Here is a 23,465-nt window from a genome sequence, read left to right as displayed (position 1 = left end):
AGATATACAGTCACAGTCAAGACATACTCCACCCTAAGGCCATGAACATGATCAACATTCATGCCTGTGGACAAGATTTTACTACAGTCTGGAGTGTCTCTTGAGGTAAAGATCTAAAAATACTACCTTTAATATCACTGCATTAAGATCTGGAACACGTGCCAAAACATTTTATGTGACCCTGGACCACAAAACCAGTCTAAAGTCGCTTGGGTATATTTTTAGCAATAGCCAAAAAAAAAAACAACAACATTGTATGGGTCAAAATTATCGATTTTTCTTTTATGCCAAAAATCATTTGGATATTAAGTAAAGATCATGTTCCATGAAGATATTTTGTAAATTTCCTACCGTAAATATATCAAAACTTAATTTTTGATTAGTAATATGCATTGCTAAGAACTTCATTTGGACAACTTTAAAGGTGATTTTCTCAGTATTTTGATGTTTTTGCACACTCAGATTCCTGATTTTCAAATAGTTGTATCTCGGCCAAATATTGTCCGATCCTAACAAACCATACATCAATGGAAAGCTTATTTATTCAACTTTCAGATTATAAATAAATCTTAATTTTAAAAAATTGACCCTTATGACTGGTTTTACGGTCCAGGGTCACATATAATAACTGGAGGCTTTAATGCAGGGAGTGTGCCACATGCTATTTCTTTCATTTTATTTTATTAATTTATTGAAAACTGGATTTGTCAGGTTATATAAAAGTAAAACAATAAGTCATAGCATTCATCAGGGTTAATCTGACAAGTTGTTTACATAGTTACTTTAGTAAAATGAAAATTATATTCTTAAACATTTTTACATATAATGCTTAACCAGTCATTAATGTATATCAGAAATATCATGTATTTGAATATTTTTTATGAATTACATGTTTGTTATTTAATAATATTGTGTTGTGTAATAACAATGTGTTACTGGTCACATCTTTAGCACTTTCTTCTTCTTTGCAGACTGACCTAAAGTTACTCATGGCCATTACTCTATTCTTTGTCTGTCTACAAAATATGAAATATCAAGCAATGATAATATGATTTTGTCTAACAATATGAGTGGGTGTGTCAGTCTGTTCCATCAGGTCATCATGCTTCCTGTCTCAATCATCTTTTGAGAGACCGAAGCCCTTTGAACTGTTCCTACTGGATCAGTCTAAGATCAGTCTCTGTTCAAAACCGGGCTTTCTGTGCTTCTGTCTCAGAGAGGCTGCAGGCCGGGCTAAGGAGGTCTTTCTGTGGGCTCGCAGGGCAGCAGATCCCACAGAGGAAACAGTGCCTCATTGTTCCTGTAAAGCTCTTTCATATGTGCTTAGCAGCTTACTGAGCAACAGTGTGTGTGTTCACCATCAGGCCATCAAGAACAGAAAGATATGTGTGTACATGTGCATGTGTGGGAGAAAGCAGGAAATAAATCTGTTGTTTCACTCTTAAAAATAAAGGTTCTTCAATGTATTTTTGCAGCATCCTTAGAACCCTCTTATTTTCTCGCTAAATAGGGGTTAGTAATTGTTTTAATGCAACAAAAAAAAAAACTTCAAGATTAAGAAAAAAACATAGCAAACCAAGTTGTAAAATTTTGAGGGGAAAAAAGCAAAAATTATGAAAAGAATGTAAGAAAAAAAAGTTGTAGCAAAATGAGACTGAAGTTATAAAAGTTAAGTAAATAGTCAAAAATCTAAGATTGCAAGGATCAATTTTTAGCAATACAAGATGCAAGTCATAATACTTTGAGGAAAGTTCAAAAATTATGTGAAAAAAGTAGTAACAATAAAGTTATATTTTAGTAATATAATAGTAATGTCATATTTTGTGAATAATGTAAGTAATATTCTGCAAATTGTATATAATACAAATCTCATATTGCTACAATATTGTGATTTTGACTTTAATTTTGATGACTTCCTCAAAATATTATGACAATATTACTACTTTATTTTAATTTTCTTTTTTCTTTTTCTAAAATGCTTCACGTAATTATTTGGTTCTTTGGAGATTAAAAAAGTTCTTAATGGTACATTATACGATCTTCAGACTGGATCACTTTTTAATTTGCATCAGCCTATCCAAATTTTTAATAGTTATATATATCCTTCTTAAAAAGCGTGAAGTGAAAATTAGTGCTAATGTGCCAACAGGTCATGTAATTTATAGTAAATCAAATGTGACACTGATGTTTCATTTACATCCACGAATCACAAAAAGTCTGTGGTTCATGCGTCATATCCGCAGATCAACGATTTGATTCCCACCCTTTAAAAATTATATTTTTAAACACCAATTCATCCAAACAATTTCCACCCTCCAGATCATCTTTGATGATAATAGCTCCAATTTCTTCAATCTCTGCTTCACACGCAAGGAGAGAGAAAGAATAAAGGCTTGATACTGAATGAGTCATATCATCATTGCTTGATATTAAATATTGGTAAATGATTTGGTTACAAATGTAAACTGAGTAGAAGTTGCGCATTTGAGCTAATGTAGATCTTGACTTCACTCATTCAACGATGGAAACCACCACCTGATCTGATATCATCTAAAAGCAAACAGTTTTCACAAACAATCCTAAAACGAGGGTCATCTGACTTCAGAAAGTGATATCAGCGCATGAGGTCTTGGAAGTTAATTATCCCATATTTTTGATGGCTGGCTTCCTGTTAACTTTGAAGGAAACATTCCTTAGCTAACAGGTCGTCAAAAAAATTGGCCAAAGCTGTAAAACCTGCACAACTGAACTGAAAACTCAAGGCACGCAAAACTAGCCAGTTGAATGATGAAATAGTATTTTCATCGTTTCATATATGGCTGAATAATCGACATCAGGTAACAGTATGAGAGGAAAGTATTATTTAGGCCTATATCAAACTAAATGTAGTGTCTACCCTGATTATACTACGTCTGTAGATGATGAGATCTCTATTGATAATTATAGCATCATAATTTCAATATATTCTATTAAATGAGTAACTTGGATGATAAACCAAACCCATCTGTGGTTTTCTGACTGAAGAATTAAACTTGTGCACAGATCTGCATGGGAACCGTCTATTATTGAGAGAGATCAGAGATCCCAAGTTCTGTTCGGACGCTAGACATGTACAGACCCAGGCGTTTGATAAACATGACGCTGGAAACTCAACACCACCTGAAGAGGGCAAGTTGAGGTCCACATTCACTCATTCTGAGAGAGAGAAAGGAGGATGATTTACTGAAGCTATGACCACCTCAGACCTTGATGCAGACACCCAAACATCTGTCGACATCTAGATTTAGTTGTTTTTAATGGTGTAAAAAGAAAAACTTCACATGGCTGTACAGATTTACTTCATGCATGCTTACAGATGGCCACACATCAAACAGGCAGACCGTTCTAAGAGCATCCTAAAATATTATAAAGAGCCAGTGTATATGCAGTTCATCTGATTGAAACATTTCATGGTGATGTTATTCCCCTGAGGATATGTTGTGTCATCTCCGGTCAAGTTCTGTTATAGGCCTCTCTAATTGGAGGGTGAATCTCAAGAATGTCTGAATCATATTTTTTTTATTGTCACTTTATTTCTTCAACCACATTCCACCCCCACCCCACCCTCCATTATTATCCAGGTGAGTTTGATTTTCACAGTGATATTGCCATACAATTTATATAAACACATTAATTAATTTATTAAAATAAAAATTTTTCCACTTTTTTAGTCATTTAAATATTAATTAGCAATGGAAAAAATCGTACAAATAAAAGTAAATCATACCTATCTGTCTATTTATTTATTATAATAATTCAGTTGAAACAATATGTACTTTTTTTCTGCATTACATTAATGAAAATGTAGTGGTAAAATGTGTTTAATTGTCATAAAAAATCCTAGTGCAAAAATAGGCTTGTGCAAAATACAATTTACATACATTCTTGGACAGGCTGTGGGATTCATAATATTTGATTATGATGACTATGTTCAACTGCGTTGGAGCACTGCTAAAGTATAGTTGTTTTGGACTGTGTGTGTGTTTGTGCTGTTTGCTTTGATTTGTTGCCTGTGTTAGGTAATGCTGTGAGGTGTTTGTTCTTCACAAAGAGTTGCTAGACCCCAAGATGATGCAAACCACTGAGCTACTGAGTACAGGGAGGACAGAGAGAGTGAGACGGATAGTTTCTCAGCAGGCTGACAGAGGTAGCTGTGTGGTGACAGCACACTCAAGGCTGAAGGTAATCACAGTGGAAAATATGCTAACCGAATGAGACGCTTAAGATGTGTCACACCATATCTTTCATCAGAGTCGTGGGTGCTGTAATACAGCCGTATTGTGTGATGAAGAGCTTTCATAACTGCTAGATGGTGCCTCAGGTCAAAATAAAGCCAGGGAACGATTCTGCCTTTGCTGGCAAAGTGAAATTTGTCATTTGTTCCTCACTTGATACTGTAATTTCAACTGCATATGTTGAAACATCACCAGCTCATTTCCTCCTTGTAATTGTGCCATTTTAATTGAGGATGTGTCTACAGGGGCCACTTGCACAGTTGGAAATGCAGAGATTGTCAGATCTTTATCGGAAATTTTGGCTGTAGAGTTTCCTGTGTTTTATGAACAGCTCTGGCTTAAAGTTGCACACGCCTATAGGGTCTGATGTATTAAGAAATTGCCTGTCATTCCCTTCAGAATCAAATGCCGTCAACTACCTAGACAGGTCACTGAGAGTGCACTTATATTTGCTAAACTTCATGGCGTGAGTTAAATAATGCAACAAAAGTACTGTTTTTGCATTCCGCTTAACTCTAATCACTCTCATCTAGCACATAAAATACACCAGGAAGCGTAAATGTTTATAAAACAAAGATTATCACTTCCACTGACACATTTATCTCTGATGCAAATCCAAGTATGCAATGTAATATGTATATTTACTAAACTCTTGAGTCAATAAACTACAATCATAAACTTAAACTTAAACAATAAACTTCATATCCTTACATGACGTTCCTGTCCTATTTTAAAGACTCTACACATACAAAACCCCTTAAGCTGAATAGTATTGGATATCTCAAAGGGTTGAGGTTTGCCCTAAGATCATCTCTGTCTTGAACAAAGCCTTACCCGCCATACCATCATTACCTCATACACTGCCAGTGGCTTTTTACCATAATAGAGCAATCATCTCAAACTCCACACACACATATTAAGGTAAAATGTGAAGCCTTACCTTGACATACTCCATGGTAGGGTCCATGCCTACACCGTCCCTGCAGGAAAAAGAAAGAACTCTCTTGAGTGAACACATCAACTCTCCTTTAGCTCAGCTGCCTGCCGGTTTAACTGTAAGTGTGTGTGTGTGTGTGTGTATGGGTCCTTCTCTGGGCAGGCTGTACGTTGTAAAGTGTCTACCAGTCCAGCCCCGCTCGCCTGAGGTCATTACACCACAGTATAGACCACAACATATGGACACAAACATCCACCATCCCCCCCAACCACACACAATTACTTCCACACCAACCCACATTTGCAAACTTCTGCTGAGATTAATGCAGATATCAGTTTAGTTAATGAGAAAAAATAATAAAAAACCTAAGTAGGCTTTAAGAGAGAGAAAAAAAATGAAGGGTTAAACGGTCAGGGATGAGCATGTCAAGTCTTTTAGTGGCTCTCTGTCTCACACAAACACACTCTTGTGACTCTCTCCGGATTTATGCTTGCGTGAAGATTTAAACCCTGAATTCTAAAGGATTATAGCCAGGAAAAGGGAAATTAATTCCTTGAGTCTAAATTTCCCACAGGGCTGAAAACAGTGTAAATAAACTTTCAGTGCAACCTTTGGGTAAGAGAAACTTAGAGCAAATGAAACGCAGAATCTAGACAAAATATTAGAAGGAGATGGGACATAGCGATTGTTCACATGGCCTCTATTCCTGACAGCGGCTTTAAGGTTATGGTCTAGATGTGACTTGCCCTAACTGCAGAGATGGCCCTTGGTCAGCACTGCATTTTTTGTTTTATTTAGATTCTCTATGTGGAACGCAGGAACCATGGTGGAGAAGAATGAGCGGTCGAGGTGCATGGCTTAGCTTTTTCTCCATTTAGATTTTCCCGCCCTCTCTCTTTCTGCCTTTACCCAGAGTCCCTTTCATCTCAGCTTACACAAAAACCTGACTTTTCTTTATGACTCTTTCTTTCTTCCTTTTTATACCAGCAGGGTGTGTGGTGGACTGTCTCACCCCCTTAGGGGAATAAGGGTGGCTTTCAGGTTCAGTGTGGAGGTGGCACCTGGAGTGAGAGCTCAGATATATAAAAAGCATCAGATAACTGGAAATATGAGAATGTATGATAAGATTTTTTTGGATTGTTTGTTTGCTTCGCATTTGATGAACTTAAAAGCATAACTGATTTCCTGTTTAATGTTCCCATTGGACATTCAGTGGAAAGCTACTCTAGAGGCGAGAGGCCACGCTTTAAAGCTTCTGAACACTGACATTAGTACGCTATAAGAGAACACTGTAAGCACTCCCACTGGTCGACCCAAGAGTGACTTGAGTTTGGGACCAGGTCGAACATACCGTCTTATTCACAAAGAGAGGGCATGGAGTGAGGACACGGCCTCAAGAAAAACATTCGTTTCCATCTCTGGCTCTTTCTGAGCCAAGCCACAGCTGTATTGTGTCTCAAAGTGGTGATTTGTACCTCACAGTCATGCCAGTCAGAATTAAAAAGCTGAGGGAGGACATGTCAAGTTGGAGAGATGGACAAGCTATTATTGGGTTTCCAGAAACAGATTCATAATGCTTAAGCCACTGGACAGAAATGGGACACTTAACATGCAACACTCCTAAAAATCAACCACATGCTGTAGAAAAGAATTCACCTACACATTGAAAGACATAAATCAAAGGCAGTTCACAAAGGGGGTTACTTACCATTTGGGGACAAATTATTCAAAAATAAGGTAAAAATTAAAGGTAAATTAAGGTTTTAAAAAATTAAGGTAAATTTTTTTTAATGCTTTTTATGTTTATTTATTTGTTTATTTGATTATTTATTTACTTCAAAATACAACATTTTCCTCCTTTATGTAGATTTAGGGTGTGGGTTCAATTTGGTCCATGTAGTATAGTTTTATATAATATAAATGGGTGTGTGAGAGTAAAGAGAGTGCAAAGGACTCCAACAAAAACTGTTTCATGTTACATCAGCAGAACTGTGTGGCAAAAGGAAATCCTTTGGACCACCTGGTAGTCTGGATGGAATGTTTGGGTTCCGTAGAGCTTAGCAACCCTAACGAAGTTACATAACAATAATACTGGACGGCCCAACAAAGACCTGGGTCTACCAGCACATGCAGGGCATTAATATCATTACTGTTATGCATTTCATGTCAACTACATTCATGATCCCATTTTAATTAAATAACTACATGGAATATTTATCCTTTTAATTAATAGTAAAAAGAAAAGCTCTCACGTGAGTACATTTATCTACTTTCAGGTAATAGTATAACCAATGATACAGTTGACATCTTGAAAGTGCTGTTGAACATTATGAAAGATAGGTGGCACTGTCTGCTGACAAAATATTGTGTGTGTTTTTTTCTAAAATGTTTTATATTTTGGCTTGTATAGTATTTAGCAATAAAATGCAAACATTATTATTAATTATTATTATTTCAAGTAAATAAATGACTCGCACGAGAGGTTTTGTTATCTTGTATATTGCACAGTGACGATGTGATGGCAAAGTGATTGCTGATTCATTGTGATGATAGCAGTACAAAACCAGGAAATCACTGATATCTTCCCATCAGAAATTGAAAACTTTTTTAGCATTTGATTGTTTGGTTTAATGTTTACCATGTGTCATTTCTGTCATTTGGCAGACTGAACCAAGACTGAACAAAAGATCATTTTGGCACGCTCCAAGACAAGGCCATGCCCATGTAGTTATCCTCAGTGTTGAGTGGATTCTGCCAACAACTAGAACCACTTTAATCAGCTTTAACAAGTAAATCAAATGGCACTGTTGCTCCTCCATCACTTTCATCAGTCTCATTCTCTCCCTTTGTCTCTCTTTCTTTGTATCTCTCTCTCAATCGCTCTTCCAATCGGTCTCTTCGAAAATTCTTTCATCTCTCGGTCAAACCATAAATCTACAGTCCTCACATTAACCGTTTTGTGTGTCTGTGTTAGAACAGCTGCCTCACACATGCAGGTAGAAAGATGCAAAGAGCTTAAATCCTTGATGTTCCGTTGTTTTATAAAAGGTAAATATTTCAGTCCAAGAAACAAAACCTACATGCATCTTATCTCATCTGACTACTCACCTGCAGGCAGACACACTCAAACTGGTGAAGCATTATGCAGCCTGACATTCAGGGGGTTGACATTTAATCACAATGCCATCCAAGTCTCCAACTCTGATAAAACCAATAATGGAAAAAGTCATCCAGGAGTAAGCTAGTTATTGCTTGTGGGTTGATTTAATGTAGGTGTCCATGTAGGTTCTTCTCTCTCTCTTAAACCTACACAGTGTTTCTGTTCTACCTATTTCTTTTTCCATGTGTCACGCAGAGTCGCAATAAGGTGTTGTTATGGTGACTGGGCCGCTAGAAGAGGTCGTTGCTAACCTTGCTGCCAGTCTTTTGTGTGCTGTGGTCATTTTTCACCTCCCGTCTCTCAGTGAGCTTTGTGGCTGTGAAATAGTAGTCTAATATTAGGTAACCTTCAAATGTCAAGGGACAGATGCGGCCCACTGGGCTTACGGAAACCCAAACACACACCTACGCCTCCACAGATGCACAAACACAAATAGTTACACTTAAAACTGTTTGTATAAAAGTCTCTATTTAGTCTATCCTTTGCGTTTCCTGAGGTGCTTCTAGTAAAAGTACTTACTGAAGAAGTTAACAGCAACTCGAGTTATCAGTGTTTTGTCTTATGGTCTGTACGCTGTTTCAGGTATGGTAACTTGAGTTTGGAAAGTTTCTCTTTGTCTCTGGCATTTTCCACAGAATTACTTTTTATTTTTCATTTTGTTTACCTTTTTTGTGAAACTTATTAGATACAGTGGGTACGGAAAGTATTCAGACCCCCTTAAATTTTTCACTCTTTGTTATATTGCAGCCATTTGCTAAAATCATTTAAGTTAATTTTTTTTCCTCATTAATGTACACACAGCACCCCATATTGACAGAAAAACACAGAATTGTTGACATTTTTGCAGATTTATTAAAAAAAAAGAAAAACTGAAATATCACACGGTCCTAAGTATTCAGACCCTTTGCTTGTGACACTCATATATTTAACTCAGATGCTGTCCATTTCTTCTGATCATCCCTGAGATGGTTCTAAGCCTTCATTTGAGTCCAGCTGTGTTTAATTATACTGATTGGACTTGATTAGGAAAACCACACACCTGTCTATATAAGACCTTACAGCTCACAGTGCATGTCAGAGCAAATGAGAATCATGAGGTCAAAGGAACTGCCTGAAGAGCTCAGAGACAGAATTGTGGCAAGGCACAGATCTGGCCAAGGTTACAAAAAAATTTCTGCTGCACTTAAGGTTCCTAAGAGCACAGTGGCCTCCATAATCCTTAAATGGAAGAAGTTTGGGACGACCAGAACCCTTCCTAGAGCTGGCCGTCAGGCCAAACTGAGCTATCGGGGGAGAAGAGCCTTGGTGAGAGAGGTAAAGAAGAACCCAAAGATCACTGTGGCTGAGCTCCAGAGATGCAGTCGGGAGATGGGAGAAAGTTGTAGAAAGTCAACCATCACTGCAGCCCTCCACCAGTCGGGGCTTTATGGCAGAGTGGCCCGACAGAAGCCTCTCCTCAGTGCAAGACACATGAAAACCCGCATGGAGTTTGCTAAAAAACACCCGAAGGACTCCAAGATGGTGAGAAATAAGATCCTCTGGTCTGATGAGACCAAGATAGAACTTTTTGGCCTTAATTCTAAGCGGTATGTGTGGAGAAAACCAGGCACTGCTCGGCACCTGTCCAATACAGTCCCAACAGTGAAGCATGGTGGTGGCAGCATCATGCTGTGGGGGTGTTTTTCAGCTGCAGGGACAGGACGACTGGTTGCAATCGAGGGAAAGATGAATGCGGCCAAGTACAGGGATATCCTGGGCGAAAACCTTCTCCAGAGTGCTCAGGACCTCAGACTGGAACTAAGGTTTACCTTCCAACAAGACAATGACCCTAAGCACACAGCTAAAATAACGAAGGAGTGGCTTCACAACAACTCTGTGACTGTTCTTGAATGGCTCAGCCAGAGCCCTGACTTAAACCCAATTGAGCATCTCTGGAGAGACCTAAAAATGGCTGTCCACCAACGTTTACCATCCCACCTGACAGAACTGGAGAGGATCTGCAAGGAGGAATGGCAGAGGATCCCCAATTCCAGGTGTGAAAAACTTGTTGCATCAAAAAGACTCATGGCTGTATTAGATCAAAGGGGTGCTTCTACTAAATACTGAGCATTTTTCAGTTTTTCTTTTTTAATAAATTTGCAAAAATGTCAACAATTCTGTGTTTTTCTGTCAATATGGGGTGCTGTGTGTACATTAATGAGGAAAAAAAATTAACTTAAATGATTTTAGCAAATGGCTGCAATATAACAAAGAGTGAAAAATTTAAGGGGGTCTGAATACTTTCCGTACCCACTGTATGTTATGTTATATCAATTATCATCTAACAAAAATAACGTATTGTAAAAAGTAGCTTGTTTTAAACAATCAAATGTTTGTATTCACCTCTTAAAATGCCATTTTGATTTCAATTGTTTGCAAAAATTAAGGTCACTAAGTAATGCCATGTTTTTGGAATCATCTATTGAATTAATATTTAATTTAGCAGTAATAAGTGTTTCAATTATTTATGATTTATAATTAACTAATTAAATTACTAAATCATGGTTTAATAATATATTATTAAATATTAATTATTAAATGAAGAGTTCATTTGCAAAAACAGATAACTCCGTTTTTATACATTTTCAGAAATCATGTTTTTTTTATTGTGCATTCCAAGTAATATCAATCAAACTGCAGTTGGGTTGTTTTGATTAAGTAATAACTCAACAAAATACAGGTAACTTACAAAATTAAAGTTAACTGAAAGTATGTTTTTTTTATATATATATATATATATATATATATATATACCTTAAAGGTTTAACTCCAACAGTCGTTTTTTTGGCAAAAGCAGATAACTCCACATTTCATGTTTCAGAGTTAAACAAAAACTCTTTGTAATCTCCTCAGCTGACAATGTAGACACCTGAACTTTGTTGTTGTGTTTACAGGCAATACAGAGAACCTTTCCCTCACCACTGTAACATGCTACTTTAGCAAGGTTCTGTGCAAAATGTTCACTTTTATTTTCCTTTGACGCCCCGAAGAAGATATCACGGGTTCATCATGTTCGTCGAAATTAAACATCCTCGATCACTTTTAGTCAGTTTTGACAAAACTCCTCTCAGCTAGCGCATCTTTTAGAAGTGACTAGCAGCCTTGTCACCTGACCTCGCTTTTTGATCCGCTAAAAAATAACTTATTGGGTTTTGTTTACAAACAACAAGGGCGCATGTCGGTGTCTGCGGTAAAACATGAACTCACGATGCCTTACAGTGGACAAAACCGGCTTTTGTGACAAAACGTGTTTAGGGTTCAGAACGTTCTATATGTGGGGAATAATGCACGGCAGTCAGTTCTTTTTTTTTTTTTAAACATGGCATTTATCGGTTTTTGCAAATTAACTCTTCAAATATGAATTATATTTGTTTTTTTCTGTAATTTATGGGAATTATACGTTTAAGAATAAAAAACAAACGATTTCATTTAATATTTAGTTTGACCTCCTCAGGTGGTGATGAACATTTTTATTAAGAAAAACTTTAAGAATTTCAGGCCTTATTTTGTGCCCTGTTCGTGCAAGGTGCCCTCTATAATCAGTGACACTGTCCACAGAGCCAGACACAGATCATTTTACTATATCTGCCTGTATTTTATTGAGGGTGAGATATATTACCTGTTAAGTCAGTCTGCATAAATAAGAGACAAACACAAACTTCTTTGTTGCTGATTGTGATAAGATCAGACAGCCAGTAAGGGCGATACAGTTATACAGGCCTAGCGCTATGGCAAAGACGTAAGTAGACAGTGGAAAAGAGAGACAAGACACAAGAAAAAGAGATGGCGACAGTCCTGGACATAAGACTGAGCCAGTAGCAGCTTGTATTTTATGATTATTATCTCAGCTGTCCTATTTCCTGACGTAAGACAGTAAAGTTAACGGGACTGAAGGGCAGTACAAGGCGAAGATTTGGTGTCAACTGCTCTGACGGCCAACTTATTATCAGTTATGTTAAACCACTAGCCAGAACAAAGGGGTGATATGATACTGTAAAAAATAAAGCCAGAACACAGAGGTAACATTGGAGGTTTGCATCTACAGTATATTCAAATGTGCACTACACACTGCACAAATAAATGCTAGCAAAGGCTAACAGCAGTTTTGGGGTGCTCAGTGATGCTGTATTCACAGTTAGCTGTTGGTTGAGTTCACCTTTGCATCCAAATCACTTAACTAACCTGTACTATGTAATAATTTATGCGGCATATTTTATAATCTAAAATTATGCCATTTTTATACCATAAACTAGCAACCTATGTGGGGTCACAAACCCTAAGTTTAGATACTGTTCAGTATGATTGTTACACAGTTCTACAGATTACATTTTATAACCCATTATATAATATGATGTTTAATTCATAAAATATTGTACTAAAGGGAAACGTATTACCAATGAACACTGTCCTAACCGGGCAAAACACAAGTGTTTTTATCAATTGTCGCATTGTCATGATTAGGACATGGTGTAATAGTACATTTAACATGTTTTGTAAAATGTAATCTGTATTTACTAAACAGTCCTATCCTATAATCTGACAATCTGCAAATGAGATATATTTATATGTATATGAATGAGATATATATTCAGCCAATTTTGAGAAAAGCGACCAATTTGGCTTGTTCATTCTCACACTGTCATTTGTTGGGTTTTAGATATATTTAGTTAAAGAACATACAGTAGGCTGTGAAGAGCCGGCAGGTTAAGTTGCTGTTGTGGTAACCTTCACCTAAATCTTGACCTTAATCTTGACTATGTATTTGAAAGCAGCATTGCTCTAAGCTGGGAAAGCGTGGTATATGATTTCATGAATTGGGACTGTGTTAAACCATATTACATGTTACTGTCTATTTACCCATAGGGGTGTTCACACTGAGACTGACAAGTCCATAGAATAACAACACTTCAACAGTTGGGTAGCTTTGAATTCTTTGCAAAGATTTGTGGTGTTTTGCGGGTGCTGTAGGGCTTTGTTGCGTTTGAATCACTGAGAGAGGACAGGTGTGTAGATGTACTGTATTACTTACTTGGATGATACACTGCTCTTCCTGTCAAAGAGGAAAGCCTGGTGTTCTTCAATAATATTGTGTATTAGTGGTGATGGTGGCAGGCGATATCGGCCCGGGTATGGTGCTACTGATGACCCCATGTTTCCATTCATCTCCCACTGCTTCACAGGGGAACTAGTGCCGTTCTTCTTTTTGCGAGGCAGGGTACCATGGATGGAGACTCCCTGGTAGCCGCTGACCGGCATCTCGGCCATGGCAGGCCGTGAGCTCAGCAGATCCATAGAAGATGCGAGCGTGCACTGCCGCCCAATGTGCATGTTCCTAGGCAGACTAGAAAACCTCCCTTCTGCCATCATCCTCAGCTCTGTAAAAGAAAAAAAAAGACAAAAAAAAGACAAGATTACATGAATAGTCTACAAACAATACACATGATTTGATATACAGTAAAAACAGTCATATTATGAAATATTATTATTACCATTTAAAATAAATGTTTCCATTTTAATATTTTTTTTTAATGTAATTTATTCCTGTGATGACAAAGCTGAATTTTCAGCATCAATACTCCAGTCTTCAGTGTTACATTATCCTTCAGAAATCATTATAATATGCTGAATTAGTGCTCAAGAAACATTTATTATTTATCAATGTTGAAAACCACGTTTTTCAAGATTCTTTGATGAATAGAATAATGTAATAGTCTTAACTGACACTTTTGATCAGTTTAGTGTCCTTGCTAAAACAATCATATCAATTAAAAAAACAAACTTTTGAATAAATGTATTTTATATATATATATATATATACACTTTTATTACTGGCAGTAGTCAACACAGATATGATGAAATGTGGGTGTTATTTTTTTCTGACATTTGTTTTAGGTGGTATCAACAGTTAGTGTTTGTACGAAACCTCCTGCCATGTGTGCCCTGTGGCACAGGTAAGTTGGAAGGCATCACTGTTTGATAGACCTGTCTCCTGGCAGCAACAGGGAGAAACAAAAAACAGAGACATCTCTCTCAAAGAGAGGGAACTCCGTTCAGTCTGACCACAAGAGGTGCAGATAAGGATCTTCCCTTGTGGTCTCCAAGCAAATGTTTACTTCAGCATTCCAAAGACACACGGAAACCACTAATTGGTGCAGTGAAAGTGGATTCAGATTTTATGGAATTTTATGGAGCTAGATTTGTAGGCTTCACTCTTTCTGTTGTGTTTTCAAATAAAACCGAAAATACAATTTCTGTCATCATTTACTCATTCATGTCACTCAAATCCGGCATGCTAATATTCAACCATTTTTTTCCCCAAATAACAAAATGCTAACCATTAGCTGAATAGCTCCAAAAAGGACAACAACGTATCATAAAAATAATAAATATAATTTTTGTTCTATATTAAAATTCTTCTAAAAACATACAGTAGCTTTGTGTTTCCTTGTGCAAGGGAAATACATTAAATATGCCTGTACATGTATAAGACAAGGGGAAGAGTATAAGGCTAATCTTTCTCTTTATATCTTCCATATTTATGGGTAAAATATAATCTCTAAACTGAAAGTAAAACAGCACCCCTGGTGTCCATAAGACTGTGACTTTCGTATGTTTATTGAGGGGCTTCAAATCAAGAGAAAACAGTGGGTGTGTGAGTTCACTGACCCAGACGCTGGATGAGTGTGTGTGCATGTTGACCCCATTAAAGTGCGCTATTAGGGTTATTCGGAGCACGCATGCATACAGCAGAGCTGGTGTTGCCGTCACCCTCTTTTGTCTCTTTTGTGATGGATGAAACTCAATCTTGGAACCTGACAGCGCTTCTGTTTAAGGTCTGGCATGATCTCATTCCCTTCGTGAAGAGGGGGGAGCTGATTTCATACTCAGACCAATTCCACACCACCATTCGCCCCCAAATGTTCTTCCTCTGCTACATGTAGCTGTGCATTTAGTTCTGGGCCAGCAGTTCATATTGTTTGTGTTTTCCCATAATTTGCAGTGCAGCAGTGCATCCAGGCTCCAAAATGAACACTCGCCGAGCTTCAAATGTGACAGAAAGTTGGCTTTGGTGAGTAAATAAAACATCTTGATTTATTTAAATAAAATAAGATGCCCAATATAATGATATACTCTCCCTCACTGTTTATTTATCTGATGTAAGCAATTTAAGTGAATCAAATTGTTAGGAATAGATCAAGTGAGGTAATGCTCAAGAGAAGGATCTTTCTTTTAGCATTATATAACACTTGAACTTAATATGGCACCATTCCTGACATTAAACAATTGTCAATATTACAAAATCACCCACTGTAATATTTTCATTGTAATATTATCACTTTTGTGAGAGGTTTCACAGATTGTATAGGATTCTGCGAGTTAGAACTGCTCCCATCATAATCAACAAGGCGTAGACACAGGCTGAATTAGATTTATTCTGCAGTGTAGACAGCTTAGTGATATAGTTATATAGTAATCATAAGATATAGTTCTATCTGGTCTCATGGCATAAATGTACCTGGGGCAATTTTTAGTGAGACGCGAAATATGTACCAATAAGTACATATCACTGCAGTTTCCAAAATAAATGAACACTAGAGGCAGTAAAACTCCAACACAGCAAACACAGCAATAGGTACCTATATCAACGTAATAAAAACGTACCAGGGTTCATGTGTTGAACCCGTGTTTTAGCGCCACTCAGTGGACATTTCTCTTTGAAACTGCAGCGAAACGTGCAGTAAAGTACGTAAAAACGGTGTTGCACAAAAAGTACATAGAGGTACGCATTTTTATGAGACCAGGTTGATATAGTTATAATAGGAACATTCTAATATTGTCATGTTGCTTATTTACAATTTATTTAAAATTTAAATTATTGTTTTGTTATCTGCTACAAGGGCTAATGTTAAGTTAGGGAGTATCTTGATTTGCTGATGTATAAAACGACAATAAATTATGTTTAGAAACAGAGTTCTTATTTTGATTAGTTATTTTGAATATGCACCCTATATAAAAACTATGGCATAGATGCCACAAATTAAATAAATATTTTAATTTAAATGTAAAATTTGAAATTAATAATTGTCATAAAAACAAGAGAAAATAACTAGGATTTGCATAATCATGCAGCACTACTGTGACACAATGACCTGTGTTTGCTACAAATGAGCTAAATCTTTTGCAACAGAAACAAAAATATATTTTCCAGGAAGTAATGTGAAATACAGTTTTGTAGCCAGTAAAACTATTCAACAATGGACAGTGTGACAAAGAGTTAATTTTGGTCCCTTGCGCAAGCATCTGTGGAGAGTGGAAAGACATGGAAACTCCCTGGTAATGCCATGCTGGGGTGTTTGAACCTGCAAACTAACCACAGTCACCTCCACCTCCACCCAGATCCACTCATCCATGACCACCAATGTCCTGAATCAGCTTATCATGTGACTGTGCTCTTTTAATGCTGTTTTTCAGTTTAATTTTAGATTTAACAAACCCTAAGATAACAGTTGGGCTGGTTGTATTGCTTAGAACCTTTTGTTTTAAAAAAAAAAAAAGAAAATATATGCACTTAATCAGACTACGCCTGTCATACACCTGTAAATCACTTTTTTATTTGCATTTATGTAACTCTTTACACAGTCTGGGTGTTCTGGTATATAATGACTAGATTCCACACAGCGGGTTTTTAATGGTTCGATCAGGGCACTTTGTAGTGCTATGAAATCCCGCTATGAATACCTCAGCTGTATATTTATGCACCTGGAGCACCTGTGCGCTGTCCTGGGGCCCTGAAACATGAGATTCCATTCACTGGTGCTGTTTTTGCTGGTGTGTAATGGCTAGGAGACATTAAAATCCACAGATCAGTGTTACCGAGTTATCATACTGGCTAGTCAGGAATCCCCTGTTGGTTTCAGATTAATTTTTCTCACATGTCACAGAGTGTGCGGTATAGTCATGCTCATCTGAGAAGGCAGATATGCACTTCCTCTGTCAGAGAATGTGAGGGTTCTGAGTCATAATACTCATATACACCAGTGATTTTAGAAGGGCAACTGTGACCTTTCTAAAAATAAAAATAGAAACATAGAGTGGAAAAAGCTGGCATGCTCATATCAGATTTTTTAAAAGATCAGATTTTAAAGGGGGCAGACCCTCCAGGTCCCTGACGGAGGCCATTTCTAGAGGTATGATTATAAATCTTTTCTTCAATGTACATATCTCACAGGTGATTGTGATTTTAAAGGTATGGATCACTGAAAAATGCCAAATTCTTTCAGCATTTACTCACCCTCATGTCTTTTAAAATCCATCTCACAAATGTTTATTGTAAAGGAAATATAAGAAATAAAGTGTTTGGAATGGCATCCCTCTGAATTATTCCTTAAAAATCTTTCCTCTCATAAAAAAATGAGGCCTCACTGAGGAACAAATCATCCTCATGTGCACTTAAACAGCCAATGAAATTTATTTCAGTGTAATTGGCCTTAGCTCTGGTTGTTTTTTCTTGTGAAGAGATGTCTCATCATTGACCACTTCAGTCTTTAAATTAAACCAATGCTTTTTAATTATAACCATTGTTGGATGAGGATGGATGAACTTGAGTCAGGTACAATTACAATCAATGATGAGAAAATCTCCAGTCTTATTGATTTCATCAGTGTATTTCTTTACCTTTTACTTTTAAATAAGAACCATTAAATGTCTTTTTTTATTACTTTAATTCAACTACTTTAGCCTAAATCCTTTAACTTTTATTGACACAGTCCCCATACTATAAGTATAATTTCTCTGTATGAAATAAATATATATATGTATGGTTGTAGTTTAAAAGAGATAGCCGAACAAACACACCTTATTTTGTTTCATATAATAATAGCAGCAATGTGTAACATGGACACTATAATGTAAAATGTCACTGTTATTTGTAACTCTTACATGAACTACTCTGTGTAAAAGGAATCTGAAACATAAGTGATTTCCCTGCTCTCAGCCCAGGTCAAAAGGCCACTGTAGGCTAACATGGTGTCTAAGAGCTCTGCATGGTGTAATTTTCAACATTTCAGCAGGCAGTGAGGCAGAGAGACAGCTGTCAGCACTACACACATGCAGAAACGAGTCCCCTGTGGCTCTGGATTACATATGCTAAACAATTAAACTGTTAACTTCTCTTCCTCCCCAGAGGTCATGAATATGCTAAATGCTCATTAAACGTTTCTTAATTAATGCTTTGCTCTTCTATTTTCTCGTTAGACTCCCTATTGATTATCCAGTTCTCTCTCAAGTGCTTGTTCTATTCTAGACTGACATGCCATCATATGACCTCACTCCAAAATGTCAATCACAGTAGCCTATTCTCTCTCTCTCTCTCTCTCTCTCTCTCTCTCTCAATCCTGCAAAGCACAGCTGGTTGCTGGCTGGCATCATCTTCTATATCAAACACGCTTATTTGCCTCTGGCTAATACAATGTCATGTTCGGGAATGTTAAAGTGTCTTTGTTCTCCAGGATAGCCATTTTCTTATTCTTTTTTTAGACTGGCTTGTACACACTATACTGATTATTGCCCAAAAATATTCTGTCATCATTTATTCACCCTCATGTTGTTCCAAACCTATATGACTTACTTTCTCTTGTGGAACACCAAAAAAAGAAGTTTATCAGAAGGTCTGAGCTGCTCTTTTTAATGCAATGAAAATGAATGGGGAGCAGGGGCATTCAAGCACTCAAACAATTCAATAGCTTTATGTGACAAACAGACTAGTTGCTAGTCACTAAAAATCTAGAAAATCTTGAATTATTGGCTGTAGTCAACGTTCACTTCCATTCTATGGAAAACAGCAGCTTGGAAATGCTATAAATGACTCGAATGACAAATGGCATAAGCATGAGTAAATGATGACAGAATACCATAAACACTTTTTAGAGAAATGTTATTAGTATTGTCTTTCACCCTTGCTTGCTCATTTCAAGTTGTTTTAAAAGGATTATCCTGAGGCAATTATGCAAAGTCATTAAAGGGTTATAGATGTAAGAATTGTACTGGGTACAATAACAATCACAGACAAGGTCACACTGTTTTTTGTCATACTCAAAATGTGCATGCAGTACAAACAGTTTTCAAAGAGCACTGACTCTCAGACCAAAAAGGTTAAATGCATGAAGGAGTAGAATTGTCTGCGCATTTCAAAACAACAAGACGATTATTCTCACCCTGGCCCTTTCACCGTCCAGCCAACCCACACAGGAGTTGGTGGGAATCTTGTGAATAATGCAGGTCTCCTTTAATTAATTCAAACCTGCTTTTGGAACACAAAGACTCGAGTGAGAGGAGAGCAAGTGTAGGATTTAAAGAGCTCTTAACAAACAGCCATGCATCAACCATGATGGCCTGAAGGAGTGGAGAACACATTCTGAAGTTCTAATAGAACCAACCACTGAATTGTAGAACCACAGCGAAGAATGGTGCAGGTTCAATATAAGTTAAGATGTTTGACATCGTGTAGATTACCACAAAAAGTTATTTGCTTTGTAAAGCTGTATAGTTGTTTGAATTGTCCTTTTAGTGGTGGGATTATTATAGGGAAATTAACATCTGGTTATTCTGACGTAATTCCTGTGGTCATGTCCTAGGTCACATCCCTTTCTGGTATCCCTGCATGGATCATATGAAAGTTACCAGGTGTAGCGGCTTTAAATTGTCATGACAGAAGTTGAAAAATTGGATTATAACTTTGCACAGACAAGGTAAGTACAGCATTTTATCACATTTCTCATGTTAATATGTAAGACTTGTGACTGTATGATGTGAAACTGAAACTCCAATGTCCAATGTAAAATGTACACTACAGCTCAAATTTAGAGTCAGATTTCTTTTTAGAAGAAATTAATATTAAGCAGCACAACTGTTTTAAACATTAATAATAAGAAATGATACATTAGAACCAAATCAGCATATTCAGATGATTTCTAAAGAATCATGCAACACGGAAGACTGGAGTAATGATGCTGAAAATTCAGCTTTGCCATTACAGGAATAAATTACATTTTAAAACATTTAAATAGAAAACTTATTTTAAATTGTAAAAATATTTTACAATATTACTGTTTTTACTGTATTTTTCATTAAAAAAAATAATAATACTGACCCCAAACTTTTCAACGTTAGTGTAGGTTTTAAAGCAAAACCAGTTAAAACCATTTGTCTACATTTTGTAGAGTGAGAGTTCTAGTACTTCCTCTGTGACATCACTGTGTTTGTTTCATTGATTGAGGGTCCCATTGTCACTGGCAATAGCAGTAAAGCAACAGGAGACAAAACAACCAAGAATGCACCATAGTTCTCCCACTGTGGACTACTCAGCTGCACACAGAGAGAGGAACATATGGGCAACAATACATCAACATCTCTCCTCCGTCCCCCATGACAGACACAACACTTTCTGCTTCAACTCGAACTCCCGTACCAGTAGTCAACAGCAACAAATCAGGCTTGAGTGGTTCATTACACAGTCCCAGCGCTAATATCAGAATAGGAAGTGTGGAAATACATGCAGACTTGTGAACACACCACACACCCATTCACTGAAGGCGTGGAGCCAGCGGTCACATCCGTCTCTCTCAGCTCTACGTGCTAAAAGTAGATCCTTTAAGGTCTTCCAGTCCAATCACATGCAACACGGATGCTCCCTAATTACTGTAATGAGCATGTTGAGAGGAAAACACCACAAACAAACAAACACCAAGAGCAGCGAAGGGAGGACGGAATGAGGCCAAAACAAAAAAGTTATTAAGCATGTTTACATGGACAGTCTACACTGATTATGCTTAATAAGATGACAAGTTTTTAAAGTCATGACAACTAGATTTTCAGCATTTTTATGTACTTCTTCAATTTGTGTATATTTGTGATGAGAAAGAAACCTTTTTATGTAAACATGATTTTGTTTTTAAATAATGGGCTGTTTTTGATATAATAGTGCTTTGTTGTAGAGGTAAACACACTTGTTGATAGTTGTTCTTGTTATACGTTAATATTCATAGCTTTCACTTGTACAGACTTCTATAGTCACACAATACAGCCAATTTCTAATGGGCCGTTCTTTTGTTGAGCAGGAAGGGGTGAGAGATGTCAAGCCCCAAACCCCCACACATCTACAATGTAACCCGCAGTGCTACATTCAGCCTGTGAGTCAACTAGTAAGATTTGTGACATATTGATCACAAATTTATTAAAGTCCTCAGCAGTGGCTGCCACTTTTTTTCCACATGAGCAACTCAAAAGGCAACAGATACTGCTGCTGCTGTGAGACTTTATAACACACACACACACACTCACACACACACCCTTCTTCACAACATCTACTGTCAGCTACTAAATCTAACACACAAAGTGTTACAGTTCGCAAGCTTCGACAATCATATTTAGCATTATTTGTTCAAAGAGCCAAACTTATACTTAAAAACGAAAAGAAAAAAAAAAGAAAAAGGTTTTCTTACCTGGCTAAAGGTTGTAGCTTCTCCAAGTATGCAAAACCTGAAATATCCTCCTTCTGCAGTCTGTTAGTAAGAGTTTCTCAGTTCCACAGCAAGCATAGCGACCTAGTGCACAGATTCACACTGACGGACAGCAAGTTGAGAGTGAACGACAATCCTGTTATGTTGCCACTGACCTCCCACTATGAACTGTGCCAGTGTTTCCCAAGCAGTCTTACAATCTCCTCCAAGTCCCTCTCTCTCCTGCTCACTCTCTCTCCTTAGTTCAGCCCCCAAGGGAGTGATTTAGGATTTCCCAGACACACCCTCTCCAATGGGCGGAACTTAAGGAGTCATCTCACAACCGACTAGCCAGCCCCTGCCCCCAGCTGCTCTTTCCTCTGTCACGTGTCTAGTCTGCACAATACTAGCCCCTCTTTGTTCAAGTTAACTTTTTGGACAAGTATCACAAGTTTCTGTTATGTGTCAAATGAATACTAAAAATGTCAATGTTAAAACTTAAAATAATCTAAAAATAGACTTATATTGTACACCTTATATGGTCAACAATGATTTACTTTAACTGTCAACCATTAAAATGCTTTTTCAGAAATGGCTAATAAAAATGGCTAAAGATTTTTTTTCCTGCTGTCTATGAGGAACAGAATTTCCTGTCTCTCTGTCCTCGGATTCCTCTTCGTTGTCAGTGGGACGATAACAAACGACAGAGGCTGAGTTCCTTCCCGAATGATTCAGGCAGAGAGATGGGGCGCGGTGTGATCTGACTAAAGGCTGATGAGAGTGCAGTGATCATGCAGGTGATTCAGATGTTTGTTTGTCACTCAGTTACGGTCTGAATGTTGTGCAAAACATTGTGCAAACATCCAGAACCAAAGCTATCCATTTTATAATACATTTCTAGTAATGTAGGGTTGCATATAAATATCAAAAGTGCCTAAGCACTAGTGCCACAACAATGAATTCACTACTAACAACGTGTGTGCACTAGAAACACTGAAAAGGATATATCTGGACTGAAACGGACCTCTTTAAAGTGCCCCTATTATGCCATTTCGGATATTGCCTTTCATGCAGTGTGTAATGTAGATGTATGTGAATGTAAACAATGTGCAAAGTTATAAAGCCGAGAGTGCACGGTAAATAAAATTATTGTCTCCCAAAAGAAAGAATCGACTCTGAACAGCCTAAACAAGTCGTCAATAATTCGAATCCCACTTCCTTGACGGCTAGACATCACTGGGTAACACATTTGCATAATGCCCACCTATGTTCTATGTTGGCCGGCCACAAACAACTTGACCCCACCGTCAAACACTGTAGCTCGTTCGTGTGAAATTTTCACTTCCAAAAGATGAGGCTGCAAAGAATCATTGGAAAATGAGGTGATATTAAATGCATATTTTGAGAAAAAAGAAGCGTATTTTGACCTGGCGTGCATGTAAACCTATTATAGGAGACGCCCAAAACAATATTAGGAATCAAAACAATCTTAAAATGGCATAATGGGGCACTTTAAGTTACTGCCTAGAGTACCATTTGTCAAAGTGTCAAAACCAGAC

At 37.3% G+C, this 23,465-nt stretch overlaps 1 protein-coding gene across 2 annotated transcripts in view; it reads right to left on the bottom strand.

The window, feature by feature from the left end:
• LOC107757998 (breast cancer anti-estrogen resistance protein 3-like) overlaps positions 1 to 23,465 on the bottom strand; it is a 58,790-nt gene that overhangs the window by 27,780 nt on the left and 7,545 nt on the right. Inside the window, exons 1-3 of one of the 2 annotated variants that reach the window (XM_016575620.1) lie at positions 21,910 to 22,110; positions 13,440 to 13,785; positions 5,215 to 5,254 (exon numbers count right to left, since the gene is read on the bottom strand). In XM_016575620.1, the coding sequence (XP_016431106.1) occupies positions 5,215 to 5,254; positions 13,440 to 13,777 (378 nt within the window). In that variant the 5' untranslated portion in view covers positions 13,778 to 13,785; positions 21,910 to 22,110. Of the gene's footprint in view, positions 1 to 5,214; positions 5,255 to 13,439; positions 13,786 to 21,909; positions 22,111 to 23,465 lie in introns of those variants that run through there. The other variant, XM_016575619.1, reaches the window with a different exon arrangement.

The sequence above is a fragment of the Sinocyclocheilus rhinocerous genome, unplaced genomic scaffold (genome assembly GCF_001515625.1).
Source record: "Sinocyclocheilus rhinocerous isolate Xijiao unplaced genomic scaffold, SAMN03320098_v1.1 scaffold1314, whole genome shotgun sequence".
Classification (NCBI taxonomy): domain Eukaryota; kingdom Metazoa; phylum Chordata; class Actinopteri; order Cypriniformes; family Cyprinidae; genus Sinocyclocheilus; species Sinocyclocheilus rhinocerous.
This window is presented reverse-complemented; position numbering and strand designations above follow the sequence as displayed.